Raw genomic sequence first — 20902 nt, forward strand, 5'->3', positions numbered from 1 at the left:
AATCTTTATGAAATTTTGAGGATAAATTTAGAATAGTGTTATTCCTCTACAGTAAAATTTTCAATTATTTTGGAACAAGTTTGAAATTCCGAAATTTATTTGAATTCGGTACTTGTTTAATTCAAGTAGGGTTCCTCTCCTAAAGTTGCATGCATATGCTTTCCGCCAATGCAATTGGATCTAAGTCTTTTTCTTCCCAATGCAATTGGAGTTAAGTCCTTCCGCCAGGCCACTTTTGACAATTGTTTTTTGGGGGGCTATTTTTGTCAAAAACATTGGCGGGGCCGATTGAGCAAAATGTTACGGAACCCGAGCTGGCTGCATACATACACACTCGCAGCATGGCGCAGGATAGGAAGGAGATCTATATAGCCATATAGGGCCCCTGTAGAAGCTAGCACCAGCGAGAGCTAGTGAAGGAAAGAACGGTACCAGCTCGAGGGGACAGCGAGAACGCCGGTAGAAAAGCCAAAGCGCAATGTCCCCAACGGCTGGCCGCGCGCTCACTTGCCCTTCTCGTTGAGCCATTCCTCTTGCAGAGTAGTTCTTGAGAGTTGAGAGCCCAGGCCTTGGAGCTGTTTGGTCCTCGTATCCGGCCGGTGAGTTCTATATAAAATCCTCCTGCTACACCAAGTTGCAAGTTACTATCTAGCAGTGCACGGTTAACTCTTTGAGATTATTGTTGTTCGTTTTTTTTTTTCTTCAGACCAACTTGGAAGTGTTAGGATTTGTCGCCGGGTAGGAGAAGTTGCAGGGTCCATCTTGCTACCCTGAAATGGCTTTTTGACATGAGTTGATTTGACGAGTGAGCGCAAGTTCTTCAATTCCTTTCTTTTCATCTCTTCCCGCTTTCTCTTTGGTTCACAGTTCACACGGACCCCGCGCGCGTTTGTTTCACACTTTCTCCACTTTCTCCGGCCTAAGTTGAGTGCAAAACTCAACTTTTAACATTAATTCCTCTCGTTGCATTGCTTCCAAACTCTTCATATACGTATCATCATACACACGCAGTGGGTAGAGTTCGAGTGTGCTGCCGAGGCCTTTAAAATTGGCTCGTGAGTTGTTGCTCACCTCAGCTCGCCGACCATATAAAAATACAGTATAGTATTTTCACACAAAAAGCCTTCAATTCTTTCCTTGTGCCTCTCGCAGATCAAGTCCAATGGGAGAACGCTCCAAGGAGAGAGGCCTTCCTCCCCAGCTGCTAATCCTCATCCCAGACGAGAGAGAATGGAAGGTGGAGGAAGCAGGAGGAGGATCAAGAGGCATAAGCTTCGGCGCCGAAGAGGACAATAAGCTGGAACTTAAGCTTGGCCTTCCTGGCGTCCAGCAAGATCAGGGAGCAGCTGGTTCAAGGGAGCAGAAGATACATCAGCAACTGCAAGCAGAGAGCTGCTCGGAGCTCTCTCTCGGCTGCTTCCCTGCGCATTCCAAGCTCCCCAACACTGGGGCGAAGAGAGGGTTCTTTGACACCGTTGTGGCCAAACCAGAAGGTAGAAAACATGCAGCTTTTCTTGAGTTCAAATGAGTTGTTTGTTATTTTCCTTTTCTATTTAACATCTTGTCTTCTGTTGCTTAGGTTGTAGCCTGCAGGACACGGAAGGGTGTGGCAATGAGTGGGTTGAGTTGAGATTAGGAGGTGAAAATATGTCAGGTGAGAGGAAGAAAGGATGCTGTCCCCCACCATCATCATCACATGGCTCAGCAGCTGCAGCTGCACCTGTGCACAACAGCAGCAGCAGCAGCAGCAGCCCCCAGGGGAGGTAAACATCGATAGGCTTGCTGCTTCTCCCGTCTTTTGTGACCCCAGTCCCCAGTTATGGAACCCATGCTGCATGATGTTTCATTCTTGTTATCATGTGTGTATGACTTCTGAAGGGTTGCATATTTAATGGTGCTCGTGCTCAATTCAGCTTTTATGTAGTCTTCAATTTTTCCAGTTTTCCAGTTTACTGAATCAGAGTAATGAGCAAATTTTAGTGGCACTGAGTTTAGATCTTGCTATTGAGTCAGCTGAATGACAGTACAATAGACCAATACTGCAAGCTGGAGAAGTAACCTTTAGTGTCTGAATTAAAAACCATTACTTTGCTAAAAGAAGGTTGTCTTTTAATCAACCGTGCAGCAGTTACTTTCTGTGACTAGTTCTCCTTTCAGTATTTTGCTTACTGTTTCTTAGTTAACTTTGCGTATGCTTTCCAGCAGTAGAACAGTGTGCTCCCTATTTGAATAATGATCACTGTAAGAACACATTTTTGCATATAATCTCAGCCGAACTCTTTTTGACAGAACTAACCAGTGCTCTAATGTGATGCAGAGCTGCTGTTCTTCCGGCAGTCGGTTGGCCTCCAGTCCGATCCTTTAGGAGAAACCTTGCACATGGGAGTTCATCTAAGCAATCCCCTGAGCGACAAAACAATGAAGATGACGGCAAGGCGAAGCTAATCTGCAAGAAGAGTCCGCTTGTCAAAATAAACATGGATGGGATCCCTATTGGGAGGAAAGTAGACCTCCTCGCATACGACAGCTATCAGAAGCTGTCATCTGCCATCAAAGAATTGTTCCATGGCTTTCTTGAAGGTACAGAACAATAACCAGCAAACAGAAAACAAAATTTTCAAATTATTTTGAGGAGCCAAATACTCATGGCTTAAAATATACTCCTCTGCAGCTCAGAAGGATCTGTCTTGTGCTGAAAGTGGAGAGCAGGGAGCAGAAGTGAAATTGTTTTCAGGGTTGCTTGATGGAACCGGTGAATACACCTTAGTGTACGAAGACAATGAAGGAAACAGGATGCTAATCAGGGACATACCATGGAGGTAAGCTTTGACTGTTCCTCCTACTGTATATGAGATTAACTATGAGTATTAGCAGTATTGACAAACACACTGAGTTTTATGTAAATATGCATTCAAAACACACAACAGACTTCAATTGCAGTCAAAGTTTATTTGCTTTAGTGCCTTCTTTTAAGAGTAATTTTAGAATTATTTCCAAAACTTATCACTGCTTCAGCAGGTCAACGCAAGAACATATGTGCAATGCCTAACGGAATGCTTCTAACATTGCAGCGCGTTTGTTTCAACTGCTAAGAGACTGAGGGTTATGAGGAGGTCAGAGCTTCCTCGTGGCCTGGTAAGTACGGTGCCACTTCAAGTTGTGTGATTTTCCTTTTTGGGTGCATTTACCTAACTTCACCAGTAGTTATATTTGGATCAAACCAGTACACACATGTGTAAATTTAAAAATTTAAAAACATGCTATATTTCACTTCCTGAAACTCCCTCGGTTTTCCCATGTTATTTTCCAGATTGGAGCTGTCTCTGGGAGAGTAGCAGATTGCTGAATGAGGATTCATGCATTTCCCTGATGCAAACGGCAGTTCATCACATTTTTGGAGATCAACCGTCTTTAGTGTGTAGAGATATCAATGCATCGAGACGCACAGCTTTTTGCGCTTTCTTGGGGAAAAAAATCTTGGAGAGAGATGAATCTAATAAGGAAAAAAAATCATCATGCAGCTGCAGTGGACACTGCATATTTTGCAAAATACCCTACTCTGTCTCGAAAGTAGTGTTGATAAGTGCAACTCTATATGTTTTAGGTTTATTAAAGGTGTTGAAAGTGTATTCAGCGTGATGTGATACAATTATCTCCTTAGCTGCACTCATGTGCAGGATGCAGACCTAATGATAAGATCCCCAATGGTGCCTGACTTGTCGAGTTCTTAGCCGCTGTGAACGCATGGGCAAGTGAACAACTATATACAATGCTGGTTGCCCGTCAAGGAACAGTAACATCATGTGGAACCTCATACAGTTATCCACTCTCTGATATGATCAATCTAACGAAACAAATTTTATTTTATTTTTCCTTATCAGTTATCACAAACAGCTATCTGTGAAACCAAACCCAATAGCCGGAAAATGTACATATGGCTCACTGGGACTTCGAGTTTGTTGGGTACCAAATCACCATCTTATTACAGATGTCGAATCGCTGGGGCTAAACTAAACCACTCTAAATTTTGCTCGTGGCTTACAAGTTATTGACGAAATCAACAATTTCTCGTTATCTTTACACGCTGGCCATGCCCATTGCTTTCTCTGACAGCAATATTTGCCAAACATGTAAGATATATGGAGCCACTCTGGGCAATGCGTATAATAAGAGTTGCTCTCAAAGGGCACAAATGGCATTGATCCATCCCATGATGGAAACAATGCTTACGCTTCAACTCGACATTCCACTGCAACTTGTCATGGAACTACCGGAAGTATTTTGATGATTTGTTTTCCGTGTCATTTACTCACAACTTAGAAGCGAGCCACTTGGCTATTTACTTCCAGCAATTAGTAGCAATAATTGAATATATATTAACAAATAAAAAATGCACTAGTTGTTAAAATAAAGGTCTGCAAGAGGTAAGCATTGGAGTTACCTGAAATTTAGAACAATAAAACCCCATATCTGCTTGCGGCAGCTCCAGTATTCAGTTTCACTATTGAAAGCCTACAGGCACCCTGCCATATGATTTATCATCACAAGCTCCGTCAGAAGATAATCAATACCTCTTAGTTGAAGATGATGAATATATAACAGAAAAAAGATAGACCCTTTTATGGTGCAGAACTGCAGATGCTGCAACTCTTCCAACCTTGGAATTGGGGACTAAGGAAAGGTCATTGTCATTGGACCACCCTGGAATTCCGAACGGCGGGAAAAGCATAAGAGACGGTGTGGGTTACGAAAGAATCTTTAGCTCCTTTTGCTATATCCTTCCCAAACATCTGTATCCCCCGTGTTGTGTGCTCATATGTTGCCAGTGTATACTATTTTAGTTCGTGGGCTAAAAGCTAAATTCCCTTGGCAGGAACATTGCATTGGAGTAGGTGAAAGCAACAGGGGTGTCCAGAAAATTAAGAATGCCACCATGCATCATCCTTATTAGCTTGTCCATTACCTATATGTGCAGAGCTTGTATTAGTCTGCTGCTGATTGCATTATTGCATTCCAGTACTGCTCAAGAAAGCAGCCTGCCAAAGTGCCAATCAAATAGATAAATGTACTGTGAGTGGATTCAGATGCTATGTGTCCAACTCCGAGTGCGATAGTGCAGATTAATCATGTCATAACCAGCAGAATATGATCTCCAAAATATGTGGCAAACTTAAAAGATATGTTAATAATTGAGGCCATTGTTATAAGAATCAAGATCCATTGAACAACTAATGCAACCCAATTATAGAGAAATAGCTCAGGCCACATAAGACTATATTCAGACTTTTCTGCAGCTGTTTCAACAGTAGTACGACTCCTATGACGCAGAATTGCAGACATACTGTCTATGACAAATACCACCCTGAGCATACAGGTTGTGCAAGAACTTGCAGAAAAAAGACTGCCTTTTGCTGCAGCATCAGAAAAAAAAAAACGGTCCCAGGCCAGCTGCAGAGTATGCGGCTAACAATTTTCTTTAAGACATGTATCTGGAGTTTCTTACAAGTTATGAGAAGGGTTAGCAATACCATGCCAGATAGATGAGTACACAACGGCAAAGAAACTACAATTCACTAACTAAAAAAAAGAAAGGAAAGCAATTCAACAATAGACGTCAAGTTAGCTCATTGCAAATAGATGGATTCAAAACATAAAGTGTACACATAAAATGTAACGAGGAACAATCCTCTACAGCACGATTAGAAAGGATATAATGCTAAGCAGCCCTACTCTCTAAGACCAAATGAGACCGTGACCACTAAAAATACCCATCCTTGACAAATCTAATGTGTAAATAATTGCATCAAAGAAAAGCCTTGGTAATCGTAAAATTTGAGGTGGTCCATCTGAATTCAGACAGATGGTCCTAAAAAATAAGCACAACGCATAACCATGATGATTAGCAGTTTCTTAAACCTTAACTTCGTTTGCTAAGCACATGACAGACGTGGAATGACACTTTATACATGTGCACCGACAAACATGTAGAATATTCTCATTTGGTACTAACAACGTTTTCAGTTGAAAACGAAATGTGACGTTTCTTGAGTAAGTACCTTACTCTCATTTTGTGTCAAGCACACAAAGTGGTGTAGAGATTGTGTGTTTATGACCCATCAGATCAGAACCTACAGGTAATGAGAATTGACAGCTCAGCTATGTATATGTCACAAGAATGCAAAGCAAGGACACATCATGTGGCTGTATGACACACCACCTGTAAAATACTCTATAGGTGAACATTTGAAGCAATGCCAGACAAAACATGGGGAACTGAAGCAATAATTCAATTAACCCATGGCCATGGGATCACAAGTTCGGAACAGCCTGTGAAACTCCGGAAGGCCTGTTGCTGTACTGTTAAGGCCTTGTTTGGATTGCGGGGGATTTGCAGAATGCCTGCAGCAAACTAAACTGTTTCCTGCAATGTGCAAAGCCCCAAACAGGGCGCCGCGATAATCCGCTGCTCTCCTTCGAGCCGTCTTCCCAACCTGAAATACAAGGCATCAAGGGATCAATCAATGGGTCTATGTTACCAAATTTTAACAGACCTGCAACTCATAGGCTGATTGATATAGGACGAATTGGGCGCCCTAGACGGGTAACCCAGTTGCACAGACTGAGGCTTCTTCCAATTGCACTCGTCAAACAAAAAGCACAAGCATTACGGGGGTCCGATTTCCTCCCGTAGCAGAGTCCCGGCGGCGCCGACGCTATCTCTCCCACTCGCACCCTCGCCTTGTTGGGTTAATTGAAAACGGAAACGAAATTGGCAAATGGGCCTTGTGGTTTTGGGAAGAGCTCGCCTTGTTGGTTTGATTGGAAACCAAATCGAGGTTGCTAGTGGATTGGGAGGAGCGAGACGCCTCGCCGTTTTGGGCCTGTCTGGATCTAACGCGTCGGCGTACCCATGGGGTTCCCGGAGCTGGCGGGACCGGCGCCGCATCCAAGCCCGCCGTGAGAAGCCACACCTGACACCTCCGTCCCCTCGCTCATTTTTTTTTCTTTACCTAGCTCCTTGTTCTTGTTTCAATCCTTTGTTCTCCCTTGATTAACATCCATCCATGCAACCTTAAACTATTGTTTGACAATTTCGTTCCGTAAATCTACCTGGTACCAGCATTATTGAGTTAACTGCTTTTAGTATAATCGATACAAGTTTGCTAGTCGGGAAATTAAATAGAAAAACAAGAGAGATATCTATAGTGGTAGTTTGATTTTGAGCAAACAATCATCCATAATAATACACCACATAAATTAATAAACACACTAACAAGAGGTAACCTTTTTTTCTTCAAAAAACAAGAAATACCTTTGCAGACCCTATTTCTGGTCTTAAGATGTACTGCTGCGACTGTATCTTTTCCTAACTCCATTAGCCTCAGTCAGTTCATAGTGGTAATCGGGGTAGCCACCTATGAATTGAGTGATATTTTGCAGAATGGTTGTTGGAGTTGTACTTTGTAGCTTTGGGAGATATTGCAAAGGGAACTGGTCAACCGAGGTTCTTTGTACTTCTTAAATTGTAAGAGGTTATTCTTTTAAGTTGTTATGACCTAAGTAAAGGGAGTTTAATTAGGAGAGCCTTGGCAACTGCCCGGGGTGGCCAAGCATTGGCTGCGCCAAGGCTAGGTTGTGTGGTTCATCGAATTATCAGAACTGCTCGTAACTTAGTTGTGTTGTACTACGTCGTTGTTCTTGTGTTCCCTGATGTAACAGACCCACCCAACGTTTATCTTTGTCATAACTTTTATTTATGATCGTATATTTGGTCCCACCGTCAACTGATAACGGAGTAAACACCATGGTTCACACCACATAGTTCGAAACATAATTGCTGCCTTCCGCAATAAGAACACATCCAAAGCTTAAACACTAGAGATTCGCAAGTATTCGAAATAGGAAGTATTACATGGTACTGTAGTAACGGTTGTTTAAGATCATTGAGTTTGTGGCAGCCTGGCAGGAGGGCTGAGCCTCTCACACCGAATACTTAATTTACGAAGTTTGTTTAAGATCTTATTCATTTTGTTCTGTGGTAGCCTGGCAGGAGTGGTGAGCCTCTCACACCAAATACTTAATTTACGATTATTTTTAATGTGGTTAATTTACAAATTTTGTTCTGTCATTTATTTACTTTTGGTTGTGCATCTGAACGCTCATGACCGAATGGCCCTACCGTGGTGTACTTACTACCGAACCTCCTGTAAGATTTCAGAGTCAAATTGTAGCAAGAACAGTGGGTGGGTGCTAGGGGTGGCATTATCGTGATATCAGTCTACGCACGAGTCCACGGTCAGCAAAGGCGACCGGACCCTTTAATTTGTTAAGCTTTCTCCGGTCCCTGACTTTGCACGCATAGGTTTCGCACTGCCTTCCGAACGTGCATCTCGACGGCTTTTCGGCTCTGCGGGTGACGACGGGTCAACGTGCCGCTGCAATCAAGTGAGCTAATCATCCGCTCGACTCTAGATTCTACTCGAAGTTCTTCGGTCTTCTTCCGGAAGTTATTTTTCTAGAAGAGCGCGCAGATATAAAATCTCTACTGTAAGAACAAGCCAGAACATGTAAACAGGCGGCTTGAAACGAGGTTTCAGTGCAAAATTTCTGAAGATCTTATACGCCTGGACCTTCTATAGTTTTTTCCTTGATCTTTCGGGAACAGCACATGAGCACGGACGGCTGCGATGAGGACTGATGAGAGTACTACACTGGGTGTACATTGCCCAGAAGCGCATGCACACGTGCGGTATTGCCGTATTGGGCTGGAATGCAGATATCCTTTTTTCTGTCGACGTTTCGCTTTCTGTTCTGGACGGGCAGCACACTGAGTCAAACAACCTCGAGTATACTTTAGTACACATCCTTATCTACGACCTCTTTTAATTTCCGTTTGACTCGCTCGAGATATCAGCCTGCCGGAGGATCTATTGCACCATCTAGGATACTGGTACTCCGTATGATGCAACCCGGTGGCAGTTCAAACAGAAAATTGTAACCCGGGGCCGGGGGCGCAAGCAACGTGCCGGCACCATCCGAATCATGTCATGCTCACTGCCCCGTGACCTCAAGCCCAAGTGTTGTTCAGTGTAAGCAACGAAGAGTGCCCGTTTGTGATTTGTCAGTGGCCGCGACGTTGGTGCCGTGCTTTGACAGGGAAAGATTATAGAAATCTGCATCGACGGCGACAACTAAAATTTAACCAACAGAGGAGCTGAAAGGATCAATGGAGCTGGAACATGTACAGTTAGTCTCCGGACAGCTGCTTGTTCGATTTGCACGGATACAAAACAGCCTTTCTGGTGTGTACAAAACAGCCTTCGTCCATCTCTACTTTCCCTTTTGTCGCAAGTGATCTGTCTCGCTGTGCTTCCCGAATAGTTTGACGAATCGGGGACGATGTGATCGACCGCCACCGCTCACTGTTCCAAGCCAGACCGAGATTCAGGTCGAGTAGCTAATTGTCTTTCTATGATCAGGATAAAATCAACGACTTGGCGTTAATAGAAAGCTACGGCTACTAGAAAACGGAGTAGTACTACCAATTAACAGTTCCGTTGGTTATTAGACTAATCAATTAACCTTCTCGAACACATCCCTTCCGAAGCAATTAAGCAATTTGACCGGCATGCATAAAACATGTAAGGTCAGTACGACTAAACATCAATTAGCACAGTCAAGCGAGATACATCAAGCAAGATCGAAGCTTCCAAGCAAGCGCCGCTCGACAAACCCAGAAAGATTACAATAATCTAGAGGATATATACAGTGGAACAAAAGAGAAGAAGCAGACAACTTATATATTCTTAATAAAAAACATAAAATCAGCAGGCGTTCGTTGCCAGCTCCCCCACTACATAATGCCGCCACACGTTTTCATACGGGAGTCAGCCATGGCAGGCCACACTCACCGAGCAAACTAACCCCCCACGCGTCCTTCCCGCGCCTGAGCCGGCGGCCGGAGAAGAAGAAAAAAAGCTTCCTTCCTCCTAACCAACGAGCCATGGCGCCGGCATTGCCAGGCCGGGCCGGTCCCCACATCCTTATCCTCCTCTGCCTCGTCGTCCTCCTCCCGCGCCACTTCGCCGCGGCACAGGCGGCCGACGAGCAGCAGCTCCTGCTCCGGATCAAGCGCGCGTGGGGCGACCCGCCGGAGCTCGCGTCATGGAATTCCGCCGCCGGCGCCGCCGGGACCTCGCACTGCACCAGCTGGGCCTTCGTCTCCTGCGACAGCTCCAGCCGTGTAACCTCCCTCTCCCTGCAGAACATCATCATCTCAGGCAGCACCCCCATCATCCCCGACGCCATTGGCGAGCTCACGAGCTTGACAACGCTCGATCTCCGCAACACGAGCGTCAGCGGATTCTTCCCGAAGTTCCTCTACAACTGTACCGGCATCACGCGCGTCGACCTCTCCAGGAACAATCTCGCGGGGGAACTCCCGGCCGACATCGGCCGGCTGGGGAAGAAAACCCTGACGTACCTGGCCCTCGACAACAACGGCTTCACGGGCGCGATCCCGGGGGAGGCGCTGTCGGAGCTCACGAACCTCACGACGCTCGCCCTCAACAGCAACGCGTTCACCGGCACGATCCCGCCGGAGCTCGGCGGGCTCACAGGGCTCCAGACGCTCAAGCTCGAGCGCAACCAGTTCAGTCCAGGCAACCTGCCGGACTCGCTTAAGAACCTGAAGAAGATGACGACTGTCTGGCTCGCCAGCTGCAACCTCACGGGCGAGTTCCCGAGCTTCGTGGCCGACATGCCGGACATGGCGTACCTCGACCTGTCGATGAACGGACTCACCGGGAGCATACCCCCTTCGATCTGGAACCTGACCAAGCTGCAGTACTTCTACGCTTACACGAACAAGCTTACTGGCAACATCACCATCAACGGCCCGATTGGAGCGACAGGTTTGGTCGAGATCGACGTGTCCGAGAACCAGCTGACTGGATTCATCCCGGAGAGCTTTGGAACTCTGCAGAAGCTCAGGCTGTTAAAATTGATGACGAACAATTTATCCGGCGAGATTCCAGCCAGCATCGCGAAGCTGCCGTCGCTGGTGTTCCTGTGGCTGTACAGCAACAAGCTCACGGGAATGCTTCCGTCAGAGCTCGGGATGCATTCGCCGGAGCTAAGAGACATCCAGGTGGACGACAACGAGCTCACGGGTCCGATCCCGGCGGGCATCTGCCAGAACAACGGGCTATGGCTTCTCACGGCCTCGGACAACCGCCTGAACGGCTCGATCCCGGCCGGGCTCGCCAACTGCACCACGCTCATAAGCCTGCAGCTCAAAGACAACCGGCTCTCCGGCGAGGTGCCGGCGGCGCTGTGGACAGAGACGAAGCTGATGACTCTGCTCTTACACAACAACGGAGGCCTCAGCGGGGCCTTGCCCAGGACTCTGTTCTGGAACCTGACGAGGCTCTACATCTGGAACAACAGGTTCAGCGGCTTGCTCCCGGAATCCGCCGACCGGCTGCAGAAGCTCAATGCCGCGAACAACCTGTTCTCGGGCGACATACCGCGGGGGCTCGCCGCCGGCATGCCGCTGCTGCAGGAGTTCATCCTGTCGGGGAACCGGCTGTCGGGGGAGATCCCGGAGAGCGTGGCGACGCTGGGCGGGCTGACGCAGATGAACCTGAGCCGGAACGCGCTCACGGGCGAGATCCCCGCGGCGCTCGGCGCCATGCCGGTGCTCACCTTGCTCGACCTCTCGGCCAACCAGCTCTCGGGCGCCATCCCGCCGGCGCTGGGGTCGCTGAAGGTGAACCAGCTGAACCTCTCGTCCAACCGTCTTTTCGGCGAGATCCCGCCGGCGCTCGCCATCTCCGCCTACGACGAGAGCTTCCTGGGCAACCCGGCGCTCTGCACGCCCGGGCGGAGCTTCGTCCTGGCCGGCGTGAGCTCGTGCGCGGGGAAGGCATCGGACCGGGTATCGCCGGCGCTCCGCGGGGGGCTCCTCGCAGCCGGTGCGGGGCTGCTCGTGCTCATCGTGGCGCTGGCTTTCTTCCTAGTCCGCGACGCCAAGAGGCGGAAGCGGCTGGAGATGGAGAGACGAGGAGAAGCAGAGGCAGCATGGAAGCTGGTTCCTTTCCAGCCGCTGGAGTTCGGGGAGAAGGCCGTGCTGCGCGGGCTGGCCGAGGAGAACCTCGTGGGCAAAGGCGGGTCCGGGAGCGTGTACCGCGTGGAGTGCAGTAATAACAACATCACGGTGGCCGTGAAGCGGATTTGGACCGGCGGGAAGGTGGAGAAGGGGCTGGAGAAGGAGTTCGAGTCGGAGGTGGCGATCCTGGGCCACGTCCGGCACGCCAACATCGTCAAGCTCCTTTGCTGCCTCTCCCGCGCCGAGACCAGGCTGCTGGTGTACGAGTACATGGACAACGGCAGCCTTGATGCGTGGCTCCATGGCCGGGACAGGGCGCCGCTGGGGTGGACGGCGAGGGTGAGGGTGGCTGTGGGCGTGGCAAGGGGCTTGTGCTACATGCACCACGAGTGCTCCCCGGCCGTTGTGCACCGGGACGTCAAGTGCAGCAACATCCTGCTGGATGGCGAGCTCAACGCCAAGGTCGCCGACTTTGGGCTCGCCAGGATGCTCGCCCAGGCCGGCTCCCCCGACACGATGACCACCGTCGCCGGCACCTTCGGCTACATGGCTCCCGGTAATTAATCAACCATCACCTTGGCGATCAATCCTCCTCCTGAATCCTGATCGAACGCCAGTTAACTAATCTTTGTGTTTGATGCAGAGTGCGCGTACACGAGGAAGGCGAACGAGAAGGTGGACGTGTACAGCTTCGGGGTGGTGCTGCTGGAGCTGGCCACGGGGAGGGAAGCCAGAGACGGCGGCGAGCACGGGTCCCTCGCCGAGTGGGCGTGGCGGCACTTGCAGTCCGGGAGACCCGTCGCCGACGCGGCGGACAAGCGCCTCGGCGATGCGGCGCACGGCGACGACGTCGAGGTCATGTTCAAGCTCGGCATTATATGCACGGGCGCGCAGCCGTCGACAAGGCCTACCATGAAGGACGTGCTGCAGATACTGCTGCGCTGCGAGCAGGCGGCGAACCAGAAGACGGCGACCGACGGGAAGGTCTCCGAGTACGACGCTGCGCCGCTGCTTCCGGCGCGGGGTGGCAGCCGCCGAAAAAAGGTCCCCGACGATGGTTTTGACTGCAACGTCTGACGATGTGCCGAAATGTGCAGCGACAATAAGCAGATAGACTACAGTAGTACCGTGCAGATGTATGACTTGCGCAGTTTCCCGGTTTCTTAGGAAAGCAGAGCAGATAACAATGGCGGATTGGGCACTGTGTGCCATCCTTTATGTGTGTTGAGTTTAACATCATTTTGAAGACAAAGATGTGCACAGAGTCATATACAGATACACTGGAGAAATCAAGAAAGACAACAGATAGTTAAATTGGATGATGTCCCCATCTTTATTGGGAAGAGAAAATACAGAAGGGTAGAAAAAATGTTTGGTTTCCAACACCATACAAGGGGAAAAAGAATTGGCAGATCAGGAATGGCATTGTTCAAACCTCCATTTCCATGTTCCTGCCACTGAGACGTTTATGCCATTAGATAACCTCCAAACTCATTGGCGCTATACTAGCTATTTTCCTGCTGCAGAGGCACCGGAGTAGTGTGTCTGCAGAATAGCCGGAGAAGGTAAAATTCCACCATGGGAGCCCAGAATATTAGGAAGACTGGAAGGGAAAAAAAAGAGAGAGAGGCTACACTCAGAGTTCAATCCAAAGGGCTCGTTGTCAAGACTAGTCGACCTCTGCATACTGAGAGTGCGAGGCAGCAAGGAGAGCGGCTCCAATGCCAGAACCATCGTTGGCCAGCTTAGCAACCATCGATGAAGAAGCTTCCTCCCCAAGGAGGTCGGCGAGAGTTGCTTCTAAGCAACTGCTGAACTTTTTGTAGTGTTCATAGAGCCCACCATCCAAGGCAATGACTGTCCTTGGCATTGGGCTTCCATCACTTGGCACTTTGTCTCGGCCTAGCTTCTTCAGGATGCCATATATACCAGCAGCAGCCAAGCGTGCACCACGCTCTGCAACGATGTCACAGATGTGACGGGTGATGTATCTTACTTCCAGGGAAGTATCTGCAACCTGAACATGAGATCAAGGTATTATACAAGTAATCAACTAAAAAGATCATGAACAGTTTAGGTATCCACTTTGGTTCAAACAGTCATACCCCCACGATATCTTTTAGCTTAGTTCCCAGAACTTTAAGGTCATGTGACGCATCATGGTGCATGGCAGACATGTCTGGGGTCCTGCAATACATAAGATGCAGAAGTTGGATTTACACAGAATAAGAATAGAGGAGTACAAAACATTTGTCAAGAAGTATGACGGATTTGTGCAACTAATGGCATGGAATCTCTGTTAGGCGTCAAGAACGCCAGGCAACTCGATACATCTATCTATCAAGAATATGACGTCACCTTATATATGTGGCCCCAAATAAATACTCTATTAATTCTAAGGAGCAGATGAAAATTACTCACTAGAACACCACTCAGATTTTATAAGCCATTTAACAAAAGAAAACAAGCTTAAGTTCTCTTTCGATCTTCAATTAATTAAGCTGTGCAGCCACACAATTGCATACACCATGCAGCTAATTATGATAACAGGCCAGAGGAAAAAGATACCACCAAACATTGAACTGCACACAATTGTGACAAAGCAGAGAATTGACCAGAAGAAAAGTACGAAATCACAACCAGGACGAATGGACACTTAGTTTTGAATATTTGTCACCTCACATGGACTAGTCAACAGAAGTACATGATAACTTAACAAGGCACGCAACTGCCCTATTCTTGTGGACTTTTGGCCTTGCACGGATTGGTCAACTAACGTAACATGATAAGTTCAGTAGAGACACTGCTTTCTTATTATCACCCCCTCAATATTAGCGTGGAAAAAAAACACAAAATAACCAAGGAACTTTATCAAAATACTTGCTCGATGTTTAGCTAACAAAAGAGTAGAGCAGCTTTTGCCATATCAAGAAGCAAGTCTTAAACTCGATTACCGATGGGTCAAGAAAGTATACCTCAGAACAAACGGCTGTTCCAGCTTAGGTGGAACAACATCCCCAAACAACGAAGCATCATGAGCCAGTTTCAGTAAGATTCTTCGCACAATCTCTCCAAGATACATGCCAGAAATCATCTTTTCATATATCTGTCATACAGATGTTTCTTATATTAGTGCAGTTAAGCGCAAAAACAGAAATATAACTGGAAATGTCACCAAGATAAACACCTGCTCTCCAGGATTCAAACTTTCAAAATCCATGGCTTTATCGTATTCTGAAAGTGGAAGTTTGTCCGATTTAAAGCTTCCCCATTCCGTGTTGATTACCTGCAGAATATCAAATAACTCTGGTTAAATAATTTTTAAGAGAGGTGAATACCGTACACTAGTAAAGATATGACGCCACAATGTTTCATAGAACTTTTAACATAAAAAAGAATTTTAAACACTAACCATATTTCCAGATCTAGGGAGTAATCCAGTCCATTTAGGAATTGCATTAGCATGCTCAACATATGCTGCATTTGTTCCAGTGCCCAATATTATGGCAGCAACTACGTCACTATCCATATATCTCCCACCAGCCAATGTGCCGACAGTGTCATTAACCTACAAAACATCAACGCTCAGCCTGCATAGTAAAGAATGCCAAAAATAAAATATTTTGCATGATGTTCATCCAATCAATAGAGAAAACATTACAAAAACAGAAGCACCATCAGCATACACAGAAATTAGATATACTATAAACGACAGTCAATCATAGAAATGGCATATTAACTAACCAATGCTGAAACTTTCATATCCAGCCCCTGCCTCTCCATGGCCTTGCTCAACTCAGAGACAACATCCGCACCAACCTGATTAAGGAGTAATCAAATAACACATCAAAATCAGAGTAATTGCAGTCATTATAGGTTCAGAATTGACTCGGATAACACGAACTGAGAAAAACATATCATTCTTACTGCATCTCAAGGATATGCTTTCTATCCTAACAAAGCTTGACATTTCATCATTGAGATAAATAAATGAGTTTGAACATAATGTACCGTTTGAAAAATGAAAGTATCAGATAGCCAAACGAATAAAAACGAAATCACATTTAATAGCCACACAACTACGAAACTAAAACATTAAAAGATCTGCTTAAATATTCTAATAGAGCGATGAATTGTGTCACTGAACACTGGTCCTTCGTGAAAAGGAGCAATTGTTATATCAAATAAAGCTTTACCCCGAAAACTTAACAAGGGAATCCATGTGTTTAAAGAAACTTGCCGAGGGAAATCCTGTTCAACATGTGCTTCAGAGTGTTTTGAACTTTACCGTGCCACTGATGGAAAAGCCCTTTGTCCACTTGATGAGTGTCCCTGATGATATTGATGTTTGGTTCACCGGGAAGGAAAAAGTGAAACCCAGCTCCCTCTGCCTCCCCTCTGGGAGGTGGAAATCGGCACCTTCAGTATCCACAAAAGAGGACAATGCAGCAGCAATGAAATCAAATAGTTCCTGCATCAATAGTTCAAGATACATAAGGCAAGAATGCATGTAAATGTGCAACACAAGGAAACTTGGAAATTGAAAAGCAGGCACTCACCATGGAAGTTCCCACCATTAGGTGTGGCGGAATAGAGACTTCCTCATACTGTTGCTTGACAACACGCTTCTCCCTTCCTCCAAGTTGGACTCGCAGAACACGGAAATTGGTTCCTCCAAGATCCAGTGCATAAAACAACCCATGTTCATCTCTACAGAAATATCACCCAGATGATTAAATAATGAAATGCAGAATTGAGCATATATGAAAGTAAATATGAGAGAAATATCACTGCCGTAAACCGGCTATACATTCCATCAGCGTAACCTAGGTTGCACGGATACGGTGATACGGATATGGACACTGCGATACGGCAATTTCTCAAAAACCCTGATACAGGGATACGTTTGTATATATATAATAAAAATTAATAATATATAAAAATTAGTGATTTTATACACGAAACCCCTCTCTCTTCTCCACCTAGCTCCCATGACAAAACAAAACACAACTCAGTAAACACACGATTAGCATTCACCAGTTGGACTCCATGTGCTCCTCCAGCACCGCTGCCGCATCCGACAGCGTAGCAGCAGGAGACCAGGGTATTTCTATATCCTATCATGTCGTGGAGGTATCCCTTAAGTATCCGAATTAATTTTCTTTTAAAAAAAAGGAAAAATCATCCGATACGTATTTTGGGGGATCCGGAGGTATCTGACCCCCGATACGCGCGCAATTTGTGAAGTATCCGTGCTTCCGAGAGCGTAACTATTGGATATGACAAATGTACACCCACAAATGCAAAACAAACAGCACGACTAACTCAATGAAATCTCCCATCACTTCATGACCGGTAGTCCAATGTAATGCTCATTGATCCAAAAATCCTAGAATGTCAGAATTGGAACTACCATGGATCGCAAGCAGGGCCGGTGGCAGGGGAGAATTGGTCGGTTCACAAGCCATAAGAGGATCATATCACTGCCAACGATTCATCTAGAACCAAAACCAGATGTAATAAATGGGGCTTATTTCCCAATTACGCTCAGAATCACCACAAGGCACGATCTTCCCACAAGAAGTCACAATAAGATCCGGACATTTCCGACCAATTCACCGGAAGGCCAGCTGTTGCTAAGGAGGAAAGCAGCTCCGTCCAATTCACATCCACATGATACCTTTTCCACCCAACAGACGACATCTTTCGGATCACAGAGCTCATAAGTCAACCCAATAAAAAGGAAAACGAGGTCAGGCCAGATCAGATCGGGAATGGGATCCTTTACCCGGTTGGGAGGTTGTCGACGTAGGTGATGAGCATCTTGAGCTGGGAGTGGATGTCCCCGCGCAGGCCGCGCTCCATCTCCGACACCAGGGCGTCCGAGATGCCCCGCAGCAGCGCCGTGGGCGTGGCCAGCGTGCGCTCCACCTCCTCGATCACCGCCGCCACCTTCCTCTTCCTGTCCACCTCCGCCCCCACCAGCTCCGCATCCTTCCGCCGCCGGCGCCGCGCCAGCACAACGGCCGTGCCCACCGCGGCGCACACCACAACCGCCGTACCCACCGCCGCCGCCTTCCCCATGATCGCCGCCTCTCGCTAGATCCCTCTCGCCCCTGACACCCCCAACAGCGACGATCTCCCGAACCCCACACGAATTCCGCTCTGGATCCGAGGCTATACCACCCAGTGAGAGAAGGGAATCGTTCCCCGGCCGCGTAGGGGAGAAGGAAGACGGGAGCCACTGGCTTTCGGGAGGGCGTTTTAACCGGTAACTTCGGGTTCCCCTCTTTCCCAGTTTGCGGCATTTATGGATCCACCTATAAATATTACACGGCTCCGATTTGTTTACGGTCCAAGTGGACGGCCAGGATGGCAGAATGATGGGGAACTGGATCTGGGAGATTCTTTTCCTCTATTTATTGATAGTTTTGGATTAGCGGCTGAGTGTAAAAATTACCCAAACGGATTTCCAGATAGCGCAATAATTACCAGATGGATTTGGCGAAGGAGAGGTTGGAATTACCCAAAAAATCTATTTACCACCCGGATCTTTAAACTTGGCCGTTGACTTACTACCAAGGGTCCTCATTTCATTGCCTCTGGTTAGAAGGGTAGAACAACTTGTTCGAAAAGTCAGATGCGTGATGTTTGGATTATGAGTGCCGAGTCACATGTACAGTGGGCCCACCGGGAAATTTCTTTAGGTGAGGATGAGCCACGACTGCCACGAGGCGGAGAGAGGAAGCTGTTTTCTTTTCTTGTCTTGCTGGAGATTCGTGCAGGATAGGGCCATATGGTCAACCGTCCGCTGAGTACTCCTAGTTAGCTCGAGGCCGGGCGATAGCAGCGGCCATCGGCCATCGGCCATCGCCGCCGACACCTTTGCCTTATAAAATCAATCCATTGGAAAGAAAAAGAAAAACCCAATAGATCGCTTGTTGGCAGGGCCGGGCGCGTGGTCTTAGAATATAACGCGAGAGATCAGATCGTATCAAAATCTTGTGCGCTTAGTTGTGCCTACTGCGCGATTGCGTGTCCAATCATACAGGAAAGAAGAAAGAGAACACGTTTGTGATCCGGTTGGGAGAGCGCCGATCCCCCGCCATAATCTCTGAAAGGTCCTCTCAGCCAGCGCCTAACGGAAAGGTACACGAATGATTGCCTCCCGGAAATGGTCTTCCCAATTAGACGTTTCCTTTCCGATGGTTCGGTGCACAAGTTGACAGCGATGATGGGCTGCTCGCCACCGAGGTTCAGAAGACCGGCAGAGGCAAGTGTTCGCCGCCGACACCTATGATTTCGTTTTGTTCCTCGTTTCGTTCTTTGTCGTGCTCAGCGCGGGGAGAAGACAAAGAAAGAGGGCCGAGGAAAGGACGGGCTGACGAAGCCCACGACGTACTGTGTCGAGTCCCTTTTTTTTATGCCCGCTACTCAGTTACCCAGCCCAGTGCCACGAATCATCATATGTAAAGGCCGCTTTTAGAGAGAGAAGGTACAGGCCGGTTTATCCATTGTCAGGGCCGAGAAGTATATTTAGGGTTACTTGACGGGCCTGCAAATTCCGCTTGGACTTGGGCCAGCTCAAATACTTCAGCAGAAGGCCTGGTTGGAGGTCCAACTCACCCAGTTCCACGTTCCGTTCCGACGAATCTGGCCCAGCGCGTACACAAAGTTGTAGCAACGCGCGAGCCATCTCAGATGGCCCGCCAGACGCCAGCAGCGCCAGAACATTAACAGATGGGCCACATTCCCATCTATCATAGATAGTGTATACCGTATCATGGAAATCAAACAACACTAAAATAAATGTTTTTTTTAGCGAAACCAAATAACACTGGTAGGAGGAGTCCAGATCAGCATGCCGTTGGGAGGGTACGGGTATACCCACGTGTTGCCCTCCTCGTACCCAAAGTAAAAATTACCCGTAATTACCATTCTCGTAATTACTCATTTTGTCCATTACCTGTTGGACATCTGGGCAATCTGAATTTCAGAACAGGTTTAGGTTCCGTTTGTTTGGGCTCCTAGCAACTGTTCCAACAGCTTCTGGGCTGTGGAAGCTGGAACCCAAACAAACACTAATTTTCGGGCCGACTTGTAGCAGCCGCTGGCATGGAGCACTCCATCAAAACGCACTACGGGCGATAATCTGTGATTGGGGTGCTTCGTGCAGCAGCTGCAGCTTCTAAACTTCACTTTTACATGAATACCCTCCACCAACTCCCATACAACGGCAAAAATGCCACAAAACGTTTCGTGTTTTTCTTCCCCACTCACCCTGCCGACGGGCTCTTCCCTTTCCCCACCCCGAGCGGAAAAGTACCCCACACCGCCGCTGCATCTCGATCTCCCATCGCCGGCACCGACGCCCTCCGCTGTCCTGTGGAACGGAGCCGCCCCGAGGTCCTCTCCTCTCCTCTCCTCTGCTATCAACGCCGCCTCGTCCTATGGCCGTAGACGCCTCGGCGCCACCCCCACCCTCTGCCATAGACCTCGCCCGCTCCTGCTCTAGCTCGACGCGGTGATGGCCGGAGATCGGCCTGAAGCTCCCCCGACCTACTGTGCCGCTTCCGCTGCTCGATCTCAGGCCACCACGGCCCCTGCTCCCCCATACTTGCCCACCTCAATGGTGGCCCCGGAGGTCCCGCCGCCGCTCCCTCTGTCCGACGGCGCGGAGCCGCCCCATGGTCCCGCCCCCCTCCTCTGAGTTCGTTTTGAACCGCCCCTCTCCAGGGAGCTAGCGCGTGCCTCCACACCGTAAGTGTTGCCACGACCGCTGAGATGGGCTCC

General features: G+C 47.9%; 3 protein-coding genes and 1 long non-coding RNA gene across 14 annotated transcripts; 2 read left to right on the forward strand and 2 right to left on the reverse strand.

Annotated features, from left to right (window-relative positions):
• Nucleotides 1–457: 457 nt before the first annotated feature.
• On the forward strand, nucleotides 458–3787 carry LOC100823365 (auxin-responsive protein IAA18). Of its 4 annotated transcripts, none has more exons than XR_001405892.2 (8): nucleotides 458–599; nucleotides 707–805; nucleotides 1153–1493; nucleotides 1580–1763; nucleotides 2318–2580; nucleotides 2672–2819; nucleotides 3019–3135; nucleotides 3311–3327. XR_001405892.2 is itself a non-coding variant. In XM_014898255.2 (8 exons), the coding sequence occupies exons 3-8, from the start codon at nucleotides 1163–1165 to the stop codon at nucleotides 3344–3346; spliced, it is 1026 nt and encodes a 341-aa protein (XP_014753741.1). In that variant the 5' UTR covers nucleotides 458–599; nucleotides 707–805; nucleotides 1153–1162; the 3' UTR covers nucleotides 3347–3787. The 4 variants fall into 4 exon arrangements, 3 of the variants coding, with proteins under 3 accessions (XP_014753741.1, XP_010231139.1, XP_010231140.1); XM_014898255.2 differs by having other exon boundaries at nucleotides 3072–3135; nucleotides 3311–3787; XM_010232837.3 differs by lacking the exon at nucleotides 707–805 and having other exon boundaries at nucleotides 460–599; nucleotides 3072–3135; nucleotides 3311–3787.
• On the reverse strand, nucleotides 504–7034 carry LOC104582610. 8 transcript variants are annotated; one of them, XR_002963992.1, is made up of 6 exons: nucleotides 6909–7034; nucleotides 6218–6491; nucleotides 6057–6128; nucleotides 4442–4963; nucleotides 2297–2446; nucleotides 1975–2221 (listed from the first exon to the last, which is right to left on the reverse strand). It is a non-coding gene; the product is annotated as an uncharacterized LOC104582610 (long non-coding RNA). The 8 variants fall into 8 exon arrangements; XR_002963991.1 differs by having other exon boundaries at nucleotides 6669–7004; XR_001405893.2 differs by having other exon boundaries at nucleotides 4442–4523; nucleotides 4658–4963; nucleotides 6218–7004.
• A 2793-nt stretch (nucleotides 7035–9827) lies between these two features.
• LOC100823670 (receptor-like protein kinase HSL1) lies at nucleotides 9828–13361 on the forward strand. Its single transcript, XM_003565974.4, has 2 exons — nucleotides 9828–12665; nucleotides 12753–13361. Exons 1-2 carry the CDS (start codon nucleotides 10004–10006, stop codon nucleotides 13184–13186), a joined length of 3096 nt encoding a protein of 1031 aa, XP_003566022.1. The 5' UTR covers nucleotides 9828–10003; the 3' UTR covers nucleotides 13187–13361.
• A 37-nt stretch (nucleotides 13362–13398) lies between these two features.
• LOC100823060 (hexokinase-5) lies at nucleotides 13399–18395 on the reverse strand. The gene is made up of 9 exons (XM_003568024.4): nucleotides 17898–18395; nucleotides 16669–16819; nucleotides 16398–16580; nucleotides 15854–15928; nucleotides 15522–15677; nucleotides 15297–15395; nucleotides 15085–15215; nucleotides 14215–14296; nucleotides 13399–14126 (listed from the first exon to the last, which is right to left on the reverse strand). Exons 1-9 carry the CDS (start codon nucleotides 18191–18193, stop codon nucleotides 13779–13781), a joined length of 1521 nt encoding a protein of 506 aa, XP_003568072.2. The 5' UTR covers nucleotides 18194–18395; the 3' UTR covers nucleotides 13399–13778.
• Between the last annotated feature and the right edge of the window lie 2507 nt (nucleotides 18396–20902).

This window comes from Brachypodium distachyon, chromosome 2 (genome assembly GCF_000005505.3).
Source record: "Brachypodium distachyon strain Bd21 chromosome 2, Brachypodium_distachyon_v3.0, whole genome shotgun sequence".
In the NCBI taxonomy this organism is placed as follows: domain Eukaryota; kingdom Viridiplantae; phylum Streptophyta; class Magnoliopsida; order Poales; family Poaceae; genus Brachypodium; species Brachypodium distachyon.